The following is a 14,610-nucleotide window of genomic DNA, read 5'->3' on the forward strand; positions in this document are numbered from 1 at the left end:
GTCTTTGTGCTATGGACTAAAGGCAGACTTCCATGGTTGCTGCTGCTTCGAGAGCTCCGGTGTGTGGAGTGGTTGCTGATGAAATCCATCATAGTGTTGATTCGAAAACCTCGATCCGTTGCGTTGTGAGTATTCGCTACTGCCTGCAGCGCTGCACATTCGGTGCATCCTGCTTAGTGGTTTTCTCGGATGAGAGTCGATCTCTTCTTGCCAATGCGTATGCTCGCGCTCCTCGAAGTACTTGGGCCCTTTGTCGTCCAGCTCGATATCCTCCCATGTCGAAGTTCGCCCAACCCTTGGGCCACTCTGCGAAGCACTCGGCTCAAAATCCTCATGTGAACCTGTCTTCCTGCGAACGACTCCTGCAACTGCGGTAAAGGGGGCTGAAGCATACGACAACGCCACCCTGAACTTCTCGCCCTTCGCTTGGATCAGCTTGGGCAAGCATAGAGTGCACGCTACGACGAAGACAAGAGAGACCTCGAGCGTCGTCCAGATCCCGATGAATAGGCCGTTCCAGGATACATCAGCCTCGGCAATGACCGCGGAGATGTTGAGAGTGAACCAGATGCGCATGACCGAGGCAATACATGCTCTACGTTCTCTGTCAGCTGGCTACCGCCTCCAAGTTGTATGTACACTCACACCAATCCGGTCGCAAACAGCAGTGTTATGAACATCTTGCGAGCCAGTGGTACGTTGAGCTGCCATAACGACAAAGTTGGGAGAAAGAGGATGACGACGTCGGACGCCATGTTGAAAACACCCTGACTCAGGATGATGTCGTTCACATCGTAACACTTGCCGCCCGGTGTAAGCTTGTCCCAGATCATGCGTCGAGGCTTACAGTAGAACATAGTCCAAAATGTAAAGAAGGTGTAGACAATGAATGTCGCTACTATCGTGGCCCATGCTCCATACCACATGAACTTGTTGCTGCTGCGTGAGGGCGCGAAGAGCCGGAGGTACTGCATGAGGATGGCCATCTTGACCACGAAGCTGAGCGGACAGTATATGATCTGAGCGACGTTTGCCCACTGTCATAACTGTTAGCATACTAAACAGACATGGCAGAAGGTGGACATACGTAAAGCTGATTGAACAGTTGACCCAGGGTGATCTGCCACTGATGCACTCCTGCTCCCCATTTTACCATCTGGTATCCCATAGCGATCTCAGCTACGATCAAGGGCTATTCAAGGTCAGCACACCAAGTTTAACAATGCGCAGGTTTACCATACAAAAGCCAAGCACAAGAAGTCTGCCAACAGTCAGCGCCAATAGTAGCTCACTTGAATCGCACTCACAATCCGCTGGCTCCAAGCACCGCATAATCGCAAGCCTGGTATAGACCCGCAGGATCAGGAAGAGCCCCGGGACCGCAATGCATATTATTGCGACAACCAAGAACCAGACCTGATCAGGGCCATCAGTGGTCATCACAATGTCTGCCCCCTCGGGTATTTGATCAGCGCCCAGTGCGGGCAGAGAAAGCAAGAACTGTCTGGCGTCCACGCCAGGTGGAATCTGGAGGCCTTCTGGAATTAATTGCGACATACCGACAAGCTAAAGGCTTTATGAAAGAAGATATTGAGAGGTACGGAAGCTTGGAACAGATTTGAGTGCGATCGACGAGCGGCGCTGAACAGTTTTTGCTTCTCTGTAAGGCCTACTCCAGGGCCAAAGCTTCGCATGCTCAGCCAGGCTCACTCATGTTCAACGTGAATCAAAGTCAATCTGAAACGCGGCAACGCTCTATACAAGGTGCAGAGGGAAGGTGCGGGCTGGACTTTCTTCCTTGCTTGCATTGTGGTCTCTTGCGGCAGGCGCAGTCCGTAGGACATGTGCAGCAGCCGCAACAGAGGAACGTAGCTAAAAGGCGCACAAAGCCTAGGCGTGGGCCAAAGAAGTAACTTGCAAAGTCCGAACTTGTCATCGTTGTCCGTGAGGCGGTGCGAACGACCTCGGGATTGTAAACGAGATGGGGGCCTATGTCCGCCAGACGTCGCGAAAACCTCACTTCTCTATCACGAAGCAAATCAGTTGGCCTGTTCGTGTGGCCTGCACTCGTTGTTGTGCTCGAAGTCGCTGCATCCCTGCTTCAAATCAGTTACAAAGCAGTTACACTGAATTTCATTGCAGGCGGCAAGAGGCTTGGTAGGGTCTGCAGGGTCAAATAGCAATGTCGTTACGAAGGATCATAATTCTGCCACAATCTAAAAGCCTCGGGCCTAGTTATCCAAGTTCATTTTAGTGGATTGGATATATGGTGACGTTGTTTGCGGTGCTTCAGTGTTGTATCTCGACCGCTGTCGAGTAGGATACTGTTGATTGATTGGTTTAACGTCCTATGTGAGTCTAAGACTATGGAAAACGAGAGGAGCAATAACAAGAAATTGGGTTCACTGAGAGTACAAGTAATAAGTACAATTGGCAAAAATAACGATTTGATTTCGCCGAGGTTCGAACTCGGGACCTTTCGCGTTCACAAGATGTGAGGCGAACGTGATAACCAACTACACCACAAAACCGTTTTGGATGATTTGATGTAAGATACTGTTAACATGCCTCGACACACTCACAACACATTGAATAGGCAACATGGCACATTGGTATGTAAGCGTGAAGAGTATCATATAGGGTGTACTAGATTTCCCACTTCTTTTTCGGCTCACTGTTGATGTTGGTATGCAAACCTCGACCACTCTGCGCTTCGATGCTGAGAGGGTCAATACCAACAGAATACGACTCCTTGTAGCCATCTTCCATTTCATTGGTCAGCTCATGTGTTGAAGTTCCGCTGCTACTGTTCAAGCTGTGATGCCCTCTAGTCTTCATGTGTTCCAGTTCGTAAGCTAATCCGTGGTCGTCTACTCGAGTCTCAACTACCTCGATCTCGTGGCTGACGAAAATGGCGGAGAACGACTTTTGGATGACGGGCCAGAAGATAGGTATCGATGCGCATATGATAGCCAAGTCGATCTCGAGACAGGATAGGATAATGCTGATCGGCGTCCACCAGGTGAAATCAGGGTAGGGCGACAGACCGGCACTATGGTATACGATGGACTGCAAACGCCATACCGATATCATAACAACCCTGTTGCGGTAAGTAGTTGCCCAAGCATGAAAGTTGAATGTCACGACATGGAAGACCAAGGACACTTACACTGCTCCAAATGTAAACATGCTAGCTAGGGCCAACACGTTCTCGAACTTGAGATTTGGTGTGCGAAACAGCACCAGGGGCGTCGCAAAGATGATAAGGTCGAAGAACATATTTGTGGCGGAGTGAGCCTGGAACATGGCTATGAAGCTTTCGCGGTCGTCGAAACCGAAGCCATAGCACTTCGCCCCAGCTGAGCGACGCCAGTAAGCACTGACAGGAGTGCAGGAGAACCAGCCCACGATACTGAAAGCCAAACCCCAAAGGCTAACAATGACCAATAGGCTCAAGCAAAGCCATCTCATGCGTCCAGCCTTGAATATGCGGAGATATTGTAGTAGCAGCGACACTTTGATGATCGCAGTCTCGGTGAGGTAGATATTGTGTTCGATATAAAAAGTCTATCTCGATTAGTAACGAGAAACAAGGCAAACAGCAACACGTACCAAGAGGTAGGTCTCAATCTTATCTGTATCAATATACAGCATATGTTGTCCAAATCCATATTGAATTGCTGTGGTCGACCGTTAGCCTGCAACGCACAAAAGGGTATGCAACTTTGGACTTACAAAGGCAGACAGTAATTGTGGCTGCAGTGTTCAAAACCTACAAAAGCATCAGCATCGGTCGCATAGCCTATGGCAACGAAGACAAATGTTCGTACTGCTGCTAGAAGCACTAATAAGTCGTCCCAGCCTGGTTCTCGAACAACTCTGAACCGCACCCACAATCGAAAGGCGACCGCGATCCAGGTTGCGACCTGCCGCTTTAGTCAATACACAACCATCAGCTACTACAAAGTCGAACGTACTAAGAACGGAATGGTCGATCCGTAAACAGTCTCCTTGCGATTTGAGATGGGTAAAGGCTCATATGGATCCGGAGCCTTCTTAATCGCTTCAGCAAGCAAAACATCCCAACTCGACAACGCCGACATCGATATCTTACGAAGAAATCACTGTGCGCAGAGTAGTGACCGTCGGGATGGTGAGAAGGGAACAGCTTTCTGGCCCACCATCTAGCTGCAGCTTCTAAGCGTGCTTCTTAAGGCTGGCAGGGGAACCCTTCCTCCGTCCTGTTGGTATGCGATTCGTGATGGCACCATTCTATCCACATGTTGACTTCGTCCCGCATGTCTACCAGGGACCAGATGCCCGGACAGTTGGACCGACTGCATGCACCCTTGCCGTTTGTAGATAAGCGAAGTTGGCGGCAGGCACAGATACCGCCGCACGAGTTGGGTATGCCCGTGCACCTTCCTCTTTGGATACTCATGATGTATGTCCGTGCCATACCTATTGGCAGGCCTTGAGGCTCATCTCCTACCTTTTTGTGGCCAGCATCATTAGTCGCATGTGCAGATCTGCACAAATGTTTTGAGCAAAACTTGGAGGGCTCCATGATACACTGGTAGACGGAACGTCGAAGACCTTGACCTAGCGCCCTGATAACAAGGAATGCTCATCTGTTGTTACAGCTCGACGAGATGCAGCCTGGACAGATCGCAGTTGTATGGAGGATCTGGCGGTGATTTCATGACTTTTGAGATGTGTTGGAAGGAAAACAGCAGGATCGTCGCAGCAGGATGGAGATACTAGCCTAGCCAATCACTGTATTAGCCTCATAATATATGGGGATCCATTAGCCCAGAACACAGGGGTTCATGGCATTGTTTGCACGAGGCAGGAGTTATGTTAGATGCTGGATTGGACGGGAAGAAGTTGCAAGTCAAAGCGTTGGTTGTCGAGAAATCTTTTAGATCCGAAGGAGCTGCCACAATGGTAGACGATGTTGTTGTGCCAATCTCATCCTGCAGGTCCCGCTCTCCCTTGCGCAATATCGATCGGTCCCAGCTTGCACACTAGCCGATGGTTGTTTCATGGCGGAGACGCCGCGTGGAGAACCGGAAGGCTGCAGGCGTTAGTTTGGAGGCCGTAAAATTCGCCTCCACCTCTGTCTTTCACCAAGAGAGTAGCCCAGCAACTCACGATTATGGCTGATCTTCAGTCCCAGCGTCGTTGATGTCGCTCCATTAACTGAATCATCGACAAGCTAGATGTCCTTTGTGGCGCTCATGATGCATTAGAAGCCTCCACAAAGGATCAGGAAGGAAACCTGCCCGAGAAATGACACCAGAAGAATTATCGAAACACGCTGCAAATTGAATGCCTTCTTTTCCATGTGCAACTTAGAGCCAGAGTATGACACGCAACGAACCCCCATTCTTTGGTAATTTTGCTCGAGGCTATTGTCGTCTTCTAGAGCTCTTCCTTCTTCAAAAATTGTGAAGGGCAGTCATCCTCAAAGTCTCATTGTATGCTACTTTCTTTTGTTCATCCAAGCATGTTGCCTCTTAGTTTTCGATGCCCGACGTGCGTATTCTGCGCATCCCTCCTCTAACGTGTCGAGCAGCTCATTTTGGGGCAAGGGATTCGGGGATTCTTGGCAATCTGAATAGCTGTGGCATAGATTTTCTCCAGAAGACCGAAGGAGAAAATTTCTTGGGACAAAACGAAGCGAACCGTGGCCACAGAGAGCTTCGTTGGCGTGGTGTGCTCCCAGTCCGGCCGTTGTTCTTTTATCTCCCAAACTTTCTCCCTACATGAGACCATGGTTCGCCCTACGAAGTCGAAGTCGGCCATCAGTAGGTCAGACAAGTCTTTAGAAGCGCCCGTTGCGACTATCAAGTCCATGTATCGTAGTTGTTTTCTGTCGCGGCCCCGCAGCGATACAAAAAGGCCGACCTTTCTGACCCTCGGGTCCTAAAGGTTATATACACCGCAACGTTTTCTTGCAGCAGGGACCGCAAACTGCTGAAGGACATGCTGAGCAGCTATGTTGTGCTCATCTTGCTTAAGCCGATCAAGTTGCTCCGGAGCGAGCAATCTCAAAGCTGCCACGAATGTTACTCCTTTCATGACGTGATGATGGGCCCAAAAGAAGGCTTTCCGGTAATCTTTTTTGTCCCCTTGGAGTGCGTCGTAAGGCGAAGTCTCCTGGTGACTAGACCTAAAGCGACGCAACGCGAAGCCGCGTCCTCAATGGCGTGTATGTCCTGCTTGGAAGGCAAGAACTTACCATCTTCATTCCAAGCCATGTAAAATTTGGGTTGATGCCACCGCGTCCAGCATGGTCATTGCTATGGTTATTGCATCGCTCTCCTTACTGGTTGGATTGGGATACGCATTCTTGATTTGTTCTTTCGCAACCAGGTAGGGTCTTCGAACAAGAAGCCCATATTGGACGTGACTAGACAAACGTCCATCCATGACTAACACATTGAATTCGATGAACTTACCGTTTGTACAGTAAGACCAGCTTTTTCTGCAGCCAGGTCCAGGATGCGCCAAGGTTGGGATCTCTGAAGCCGGACTGCCGCAGTTCCCCAAGCGGAAGCAATGGATCGTATCGAGGTATGGCAGAGGCTTTCTTCTGGGACGCAGTGTGATGGGTCTGCACGTTTCCGATCACATGGTCTTGGGGTGCCCGCAAGTGAAGGTGGCGGCCGATACGGTGGCCGATAGTCGTGCAGACAAAAAGTGGTCAAAGAGCTGTAAATGTGCTGGGCGGAAGCCGCAGCCCTCTACTGAGTGCACCCACGGGGCTATGTCGGCAGTAATGGAGGAGCGAAGTGCCATCCTTCTATTATGTAGGTTGGCACGTGCGCATTTGGCACAGTAGCGCTTTCTGCATCCAAACACAGATCGTCCTGTCTTTCCTCAAACTCATGGCAATGGCTGCTGTTCACCAAATTTGACGAAGAAGAGCACTCTGTAAAGTCGAAGTCGTTCCAATCGACCCTGCCACGATCGCTGCTTCTTCAGGACAGCTGAGGCGGACTGCATTACGTCGAATCCCGCGCCGAATCGACAGGCAACTAATACTATGAAGAATGAGTAGGAACGAGCATCTCCAACGCCAAGCGTGCGTTCAGATACCATCAAGATGATATTACCGAGAATTGCCGCCAGAGGGATGCAAATGCAGACGAACACGCTTGTGGGGCAAGCCTCGGCCCGTCAGCTGCACTCCAACGACCGACTCGAACAGCAGCTTCGGCAACTTGTACACCGAACATATAGCCTTGCAATATATCAAACAGCTGCTCTGACTTCAATTACGCTCCCTCTTGAACAATTATCGTGAACTTCATAGACGACATGGCGCACAGTACTACCAGGATCGTAGAGGACAAACCGGCAAGCAAGCTGTCTGAAACATACGGAAGCAGCTTGCCGTGGGCGGAACCAAGTTGGTGAGATCAAATCCTCGATTGGATTTACGGAGGGACACCTAGACTAAGGCGAACAGGTACACCGGCCGCCCATCACCATACTACAAAGAAAGCCACCGAAAGCTGCGCGACTACGTTCGAGCATGGTGTGACGAGGCAAGTTTATATCCATCCGAGCAGCTTCTCAGCTCCAAGACCCTACAATACAGCCTCTTGTGCAAGAAAGAGCGTATAGTTTGGTCCCCATATGCGATTCCTTGCCACTCTACGTCTGTCGCCCAAACCAAGACCACACTAACAACCGCAGAATATCGCCCCCTTCAGCGAAGACTGGGTTCAATCCGGCGCCGTCGACCCAGCTATCTACGCCAAATGCGCCTCTGCCGGGCTCCTCGTCCCAATCGCCTTCGGCAAAACGATCCCACCTCAGTATTCGAACTACCCCATCGCCGCGGGTATCAAACCAGAAGAGTGGGACGGCTTCCACGACTTCATCCTCTGGGACGAGCTAATCCGCGCCGGTCCCATCGCCTCGATTTTCATCGGGCTGGTTGTCGGCGCGCCACCTTTACAGAAGTTTGCTTCGCCGGAACTGCAGAAGAAGATCTTTCCGGAAATTCTGTCGGGCGAGAAGCGCATCTGTCTCGCCGTCACCGAACCCGACGCCGGCAGCGACGTACGAAACGTGAAAACCACGGCTGAGAAAACGGCAGATGGAAAACATTATATCGTGAACGGGAGCAAGAAATGGATCACCAACGGCATGTTCAGCGACTACTTCATGACACTCGTGCGCACCGGGGGCCCAGGGGCGGGCGGACTCTCAATGCTGCTAATCCCCCGCTCCTCAGGCCTTCGAACGCGGAAGTTAGAAGTCGTCGCCGGCCCACTGAGCGCAACGACGTATGTCTCGTTTGAAGACGTCAAAGTGCCTGCAGAATACTTGATCGGAAAGGAAGGTGAAGGGTTCAAGCAAACCATGGTCAACTTCAACCACGAGCGGCTCTGGATTGCGTTCCAAGCCATCCGCGGGTGCAGGGTTGCGCTGGAGGATGCGTTTAGCTGGGCGATTAAGCGCGAAGCGTTCGACAAGACATTAATCGAACAGCCCGTCGTGAGGAACAAGTTCGGTAACTGCGGGAGAATGGTTGAAAGTTTACAGGCATGGACTGAGCAGATCGTCTACGAGCTGGAGAACTTATCTGATGCCGATGGAGCGAGGTTACTCGGTGGGACGACGGCGTTGTTGAAGGTTGAGAGTGGGATGGTGTGTAAGTATGTTGCGGAGGAGTGTTTGTAAGTTGTTACTCTTCGCTCTCTTGAATCTTGGCTAACCGTCGTTGCAGGAAGATCATGGGTGGGTTAGGCCTGACAAAGACGGGCCAGGGAGCACGCATTGAGGCGTTCTACCGTGCAGTACCTAGCTACACGGTCCCCGGTGGCTCTGAAGATGTCCTGATCGATCTTGGAGTGAGAGAAGCGTTGAAGTTGCACAAGCAAGCGGAGAAGCTGAAAGCGAAGATTTGAACATTGCAGTCATTGCAGTCATTTGCAATGTTTTACGCGCGGGTATCTGTGCAACACTCGTCGCAAATCCAATCATATGTTACACACTAGTACACTTATCGTATCCGCCCTCTGACGTTCTTGCTGAAGAAGCCAGGCTTTACATCGATTCTCCGCAGCTCTTGCATGACGCTTTCCAGCTCTTGTTCACTGGGCTGCCAGCTAGGCCGAAGCTCTTCCCATGCACGCAAGGCTCGGTCGGGGTTCGTGCATCTTTTGAACGCTTTCAAAGCTGCAGTGACGGCCATACTGGAGAGCCATGTGCGGTCTGTCTTATTCGTCACGGCCACAAGAAATTGCGCCCATACTCTCTCCAGCTTGTCGGCTGTCCAGGAAGAATATCGAACACCGCCGAAGGAACTGAAACCGTAGAACATGACGATGAAGGTGGTACCCTCGATGGGAATGGAGTTGACCTGCATTTCCCGGAGCAGCTCATTCACGCGGTCGATATCCCCGGTTACTGTGGAGTGATGCCGTATGAGCAGCGCGTACGTACGCGAATTTGGAGCGATTGGCGCGTAGTCCTGCAGCTCCTTCAGCTCCTCCTTCTTTCCAGCGCGCTTGAGCTGCCGAGCTTGGTGAGTAAAGTGCAAACCCACTGCTCGGCGATCTCGCCAGTTGTTCATGAAGAACCTGTGGCCTGGCGCGGGCTGCTCTTTCGCAGCATGTAGCCTTTTCATTCGCTCGAACACATGCTCCGCGGCTGCAGGCTCGCCAGCACGGAAGAGAGCTGCAATGACGGCGTTCATGACCGGTGTGTCTACAATGTCGCCGGCTTCGACGAGGTCTTGGTACGTCTGTCTGACGCCATTGCCGTTTTGCAGCACGCCGTAGTAATACAGCAACGAGACTCGGAAGTGGCGATGCAGCTTGAGCTTGCGCGCTTGCAGCTCCTTGAGGAAGGTCTCGGCCAGTGTGTATTTCCCTGCCTTGACTGCCACATCAAAGAGGACGTTCAGCGTCACGAAGCCGCCCTTGACACCAGCACGGTGCTCCATGTCGCGCCACATGCTCAACGCGGATGTCACTTCCTCGCCAGATACCCTGCCCATACAGCGACCGGCGAAGTAGATTGCTGTAGTCCATTCTGACTGAGTGATGTGTATGTGTGCGCTTTTCATGTCATCGAGTACAGACATGAACCGCTGCATAGCTGTGGGAGAAGGGCGTTCAACGATGGACAGATGGTGTAGCAGGCTCCGAATCATATCCGTTTCGAGGTACACAACGCCTGGCGAAGGCAGCTTCCTGTACGTGTCGAAGACCTCTTCGTGGGGCGATTCATCGTTTTTGAGCAGCTTCTTGAGTCGCCGTATGTGGAAGAAGTCGGTGGCCTCACGAAGGGGCCACGGCTCATGGTTGCCGCCCACGTTCCATATCAACGGCCCGCCATCGTCCATCATGCCGTCGTCCTCGGGGCGGGTATCCACCTCAATCCCGTAGTAGTCCACCATGGCCTTGAGCTCTTTCTTTGCAAATTGCCCGGCCTTGTCCAGAGGCCCCTTATGCTCGGCCTTTGTCTTGAACCCTCGATGGTCATGGTGCCGGCCGTGGTCTGGGACGCGTTTCCGGCGGGGCTTGTGTTGCTGTGATGGCTGAGGGACGGCACTGCGCAGGTTGTGCATGTGCCGTGCATGTTTTTGACAGGAGCCGGCGCGCACGAGGGCTCGAATGAAGAAGGCCTCCATTGGATTGCCGGTGGGATTGCCGGTGGGAGTCTTGGTACGCGAGCCATGTTTTATTGCAGCATGACTGAAGCTGCGCCGCGACCCCTCCGTCTGCTGGAGGACGGGACATAGGAAGGCAAGGAAGGGAGCTTGGTGTGGAGAGACTGCGGAGGTCCGGTCGAGGGTGCGGAAGAGGGACATGAGATTTCGAGCATCGTGGTCACTGGCAGCGGCGTCGGGCAGGTTCCATGGGGTCGATTGGTTAATTAGGCCCCATTGGAGCACTGTAACGACGGAAAGAGAGCGTGACGGCGGGGATGATGCAGCGCGGACGTGCAGTGCGGACGTGCAGCGCGTCGCCGAAAGATTTCGAGAGTCTTGGCAAACTCGCGGTCGGGGCTTTTCGAAGGTGACGCTGAGCATCGATGGACCAGCATCACCACTCGCCTCATTGCGCCTTTGCCCGGCCAGTCGCTCCTTCCTCGCGTCCTCCAGCCCACTGTTCGTATGCAGTAGGTACAACCGGCGCATCGCCCGCCCCAGACAGCCCCCCCAGCACGACACATCGCCCGCCATGGGCCGCTACAACTTCGCCCCCCTTCGCGTGCGCTCAACAGCAAAGGCGCTCTACGACTCGAAGCGCACCCAAAGCCTGCCCCAGTGGTACGATGTCGTCGGCAATATCCCTACCAGCGAGACCTTGGCCCGTCCCGTCCTGCGAGCGCCGAGAGTGAAAGGCGCAAAGAAGGCTAGCAAGCTGTTCAAGCCTCTGCCCATCGTGTACCCAGAAGATCAGTTGCGCTCAGAGTTCTTTGGAGACCACCCGTGGGAACTGGCACGGCCAAGACTAGTGGTGGAGGACTCAGGAAACGATGCCAAGGGCTACGACTGGCAAAGGATCAAGCAGAAGGGGAAACAGTTGGACGGCGAGAGGTACCATGATCTATCCACTTTGTGATGTACACGCTTTAATGCATAGCAGCGTCGTCCAGCGCCAACTATGGCTCATGAGGGTTCAAGGCATGTCCAAAGCCTCCGCATATGACCAGGCCCGTCGTGAATTCTACCACCACCGCCACCTTGCCGAGATCCGCACACGCATCGCAAAGGAAGAAGCCATGCACGTCGGTGCCTACTTCGGCAAGGGCCCTCTCGAGGTCGGTATGGCGCTCGAAGACGGCGCCTGGGAGAACTGGAAGGCCTGGGCCAACCAGCAGATCGAGGAGGAGCAGAGCATGCGCGCCCAGATGTTCTCTGGGCCGCAGAATGAGGACGCTGGAGTCGGTGATTTGAGCAATGCTGAGTACGAGAACGCGATTACAGAACTGGCGCCGGTGCAAGCGGCTACACCGAACGCGCCAGCGTCAGCAGCGCCGAGAGGGGGTGTTCCTGCGCATGCGTGAGGAAGAGGCGTTGAATACATGTACTGATATTGTATGTTCGTGTAGATATATCCATCCATGCCCGTCACTGGCCGGCAAGCATTCATCAGCCATCAGTTTTCCATTCACGTATTAAGCACAGAGTGCACACGATACTACAGAGTCATGGTTTGACGATGCAACAGACTCGTGCTGTAGCGTGCAGGAAGTGCGCGAAGATTTGCCAGTATCGAATGTTGGACCTTCCTGCACATGATCACGTCAACTCTCGCCACAACACTCTGCCGACTTGAACAACGTTACGCCGACGCCACTCACATGAACATCACATGTTCCCATGTCCCTCGCCCAGCCACTATCAATGCAGGTACAATCTGACCTCAACCTCAGGGTGCGCCTCTCCAAGATGGCGCTAGAACACACGTCGAACGTGCTGTATATTGCGTACATGCAGGTACTGCTGCGATACATACTGGACAGCTATTGTGGTCCGGAAGTCGCAATAGGAATTGCCGCAACATGCGACCTCACCGAAATTAGACTGTTGGTATGACAAGGACTCCAAGCGTTGGCACTATCAAAAGACGTACTGATCATACGCAGCTATCGACGAGATAACCGTAGGATCAAAAGGGGAACATGTAAACTGAAGCAATACATGTACCTACCCATGGTATCGCGGTCGCAGCGGAGTTGAGGCTCTACATCTCCGGAGTACAAGGCGGCTAAATCGCATGCACAAATTGAGGTGCCTGGTAAACTTTGCTTGGCCTAATCTAACTCGCAAACGACATATGCAAGGAACATTAGGCGGACGGATCGTCCTTCGAATCTTGCTCGGAAAAGAGATGTCCTCGCGATAACACATCTGGCGAAATGCTTTCGGGGTTTGATATTTTGATGCGAAAGAAGGAATGGGTTGCGGGCGTCGAGTGACGTGCTTCAGTTCGAGATGAGAAAGATCGTAAAGCTATGAGCAGCCGAAGACGACATCTTGACAAGCGGCAGCGTTCGTTGGCTACATACACTTCACCTACCGAGCGATCCTGGTCGAATGGTGAGCCTCCTCCCGGCAAGTTGGTCTTGGATTGTATCCCGCACTCTGGAACGGGCCGCCAGCACCGTATATTGTGCTCGAGAGGGTAAGCACTGGGTGGCGGGGATGTATACCAACACTAAGGGTAGAGTAGGTGTAAACATGGCTTGTATATAAGGTCAATGTACCTCGATGCTATACTCACCAGTTCGCTACGCTCGCTCAGCCTGCAGCTTCAGTTCACTCAAGAGTCAATAGTCAAGCACGCTTGAGACAAGCAAGATGGTCTATCTCACCTCCCTCCTCCTGGCTACGGCCACCATCGTGAGCAGCGTCTCTGCCGCGCCAAAGCCCGAGCCCAATCCTTTCGAGGGCAAGGATCGCCACGTCGTCTCCAGCTACGGCAAGAAGCTCGACCAGACCATAGCGGCGTTCGAGGCTAAGAACGACACCCTCAACGCGGCCCGCACCCGTACCGTCGCAGAGAAGATCTCCACCTTCACATGGGTGACCTCGCGCGCCCACCTGTCCAACATCACCAGCACCATCGCCGAAGCCCGCGCGCAGAAGAAGACAGGCAAGGACATGATCGTCGGACTCGTCCTGTACAACCTCCCCGACCGCGACTGCTCGGCTGGTGAGTCTGCGGGCGAGCTGACCCTCGACAACGACGGCTTCAGACTCTACAAGTCGCAGTTCGTCGACAAGTACGCCAAGCTCGTCAAAGATGCCAAAGATCTGACCTTCGCCATCGTCCTCGAGCCAGACAGCTTGGGTAATGCGGTTACCAACCAGGGCATCGCGACGTGCGCAAAAGCCACGCCCTTCTACGAGCAGGGCATCGCGTACGCAATCTCCAAGCTGCAGGCGTCAAACATCCACCTGTATATCGACGCCGCGCACGGCGGGTGGCTCGGATGGGCCGACAACCTGAAGCCGACGGCGGAGGTGTTCGCCAAGGTCGTTGCGATGGCGAAGAAACTCAACTCCAATGCCAAAATCCGCGGGTATGCAACCAATGTGTCAAACTACAACTCCTTCAACGCCAAGGTCCGCGAGAACTACACCGAGTACTCCCCCAGCTGGGACGAGTCGCACTACGCCTCCGCACTCGCACCGTATCTCGAGGCCGAGGGTCTGCCGTCCAAGTTCATCATTGATCAGGGAAGGGTTGCGCTTCCTGGTGCGAGGGAGGAGTGGGGCGAATGGTGCAATGTTAGCCCCAGTGGATTTGGCACGCCGCCGACTACCAAGACGAACAACACGTATGTTGATAGTCTTGTGTGGATTAAGCCTGGTGGTGAGAGTGATGGACGGTGTGGGCTGGAGGGGGCGCCAGCGGCGGGCGCATGGTTTGATGAGTACGTGCAGATGTTGGTTAAGAATGCTGAGCCGCCGCTGGAGCCGACTTACAAGAAGGCTTAGATGTCTGAGTGTCGAATGGTGTCTTGTAGAGTGGGACGATAGACCGATGGCAGATGACTGTATTAGACCATAGAAGCAGACTTCACTTACCTTCTGGCTCTCGCGACCTCTAGACTACTGGCAATGATGGC

At 53.0% G+C, this 14,610-nt stretch overlaps 6 protein-coding genes and 1 non-coding gene across 7 annotated transcripts; 3 read left to right on the forward strand and 4 right to left on the reverse strand.

The window, feature by feature from the left end:
• Positions 1-9: 9 nt before the first annotated feature.
• BU25DRAFT_473707 (uncharacterized protein) lies at positions 10-1,390 on the reverse strand (the record flags this gene model as incomplete). Its single annotated transcript, XM_033710882.1, has 5 exons — positions 10-595; positions 646-1,037; positions 1,088-1,192; positions 1,237-1,261; positions 1,308-1,390. 5 exons carry the CDS (start codon positions 1,388-1,390, stop codon positions 10-12), a joined length of 1,191 nt encoding a protein of 396 aa, XP_033559786.1.
• Positions 1,391-2,448: 1,058 nt separating this feature from the next.
• BU25DRAFT_t100 lies at positions 2,449-2,531 on the reverse strand. Its single transcript has one exon. It is a non-coding gene; the product is annotated as a tRNA-Val (tRNA).
• A 115-nt stretch (positions 2,532-2,646) lies between these two features.
• BU25DRAFT_473709 (uncharacterized protein) lies at positions 2,647-4,212 on the reverse strand (the record flags this gene model as incomplete). Its single annotated transcript, XM_033710883.1, has 6 exons — positions 3,978-4,212; positions 3,831-3,926; positions 3,736-3,772; positions 3,613-3,680; positions 3,170-3,567; positions 2,647-3,100 (listed from the first exon to the last, which is right to left on the reverse strand). The coding sequence occupies exons 1-6, from the start codon at positions 4,101-4,103 to the stop codon at positions 2,647-2,649; spliced, it is 1,179 nt and encodes a 392-aa protein (XP_033559787.1). The 5' UTR covers positions 4,104-4,212.
• Positions 4,213-7,237: 3,025 nt separating this feature from the next.
• BU25DRAFT_397002 (acyl-CoA dehydrogenase-like protein) lies at positions 7,238-8,996 on the forward strand. Its single transcript, XM_033704856.1, has 4 exons — positions 7,238-7,421; positions 7,478-7,556; positions 7,708-8,696; positions 8,747-8,996. The coding sequence occupies exons 1-4, from the start codon at positions 7,327-7,329 to the stop codon at positions 8,925-8,927; spliced, it is 1,344 nt and encodes a 447-aa protein (XP_033559788.1). The 5' UTR covers positions 7,238-7,326; the 3' UTR covers positions 8,928-8,996.
• A 23-nt stretch (positions 8,997-9,019) lies between these two features.
• On the reverse strand, positions 9,020-10,955 carry BU25DRAFT_412629 (uncharacterized protein; the record flags this gene model as incomplete). The annotated part of the gene is made up of 1 exon (XM_033706838.1): positions 9,020-10,955. The coding sequence occupies exon 1, from the start codon at positions 10,835-10,837 to the stop codon at positions 9,023-9,025; it is 1,815 nt and encodes a 604-aa protein (XP_033559789.1). The 5' UTR covers positions 10,838-10,955.
• A 123-nt stretch (positions 10,956-11,078) lies between these two features.
• On the forward strand, positions 11,079-12,175 carry BU25DRAFT_492855 (37S ribosomal protein S25, mitochondrial). Its single transcript, XM_033711670.1, has 2 exons — positions 11,079-11,569; positions 11,619-12,175. The coding sequence occupies exons 1-2, from the start codon at positions 11,211-11,213 to the stop codon at positions 12,037-12,039; spliced, it is 780 nt and encodes a 259-aa protein (XP_033559790.1). The 5' UTR covers positions 11,079-11,210; the 3' UTR covers positions 12,040-12,175.
• Positions 12,176-13,336: 1,161 nt separating this feature from the next.
• Positions 13,337-14,479, forward strand: BU25DRAFT_492856 (glycoside hydrolase family 6 protein; the record flags this gene model as incomplete). The annotated part of the gene is made up of 1 exon (XM_033711671.1): positions 13,337-14,479. One exon carries the CDS (start codon positions 13,337-13,339, stop codon positions 14,477-14,479), a length of 1,143 nt encoding a protein of 380 aa, XP_033559791.1.
• Positions 14,480-14,610: the final 131 nt, after the last annotated feature.

Source organism: Macroventuria anomochaeta (assembly GCF_010093625.1).
Source record: "Macroventuria anomochaeta strain CBS 525.71 unplaced genomic scaffold BU25scaffold_25, whole genome shotgun sequence".
NCBI lineage: Eukaryota > Fungi > Ascomycota > Dothideomycetes > Pleosporales > Didymellaceae > Macroventuria > Macroventuria anomochaeta.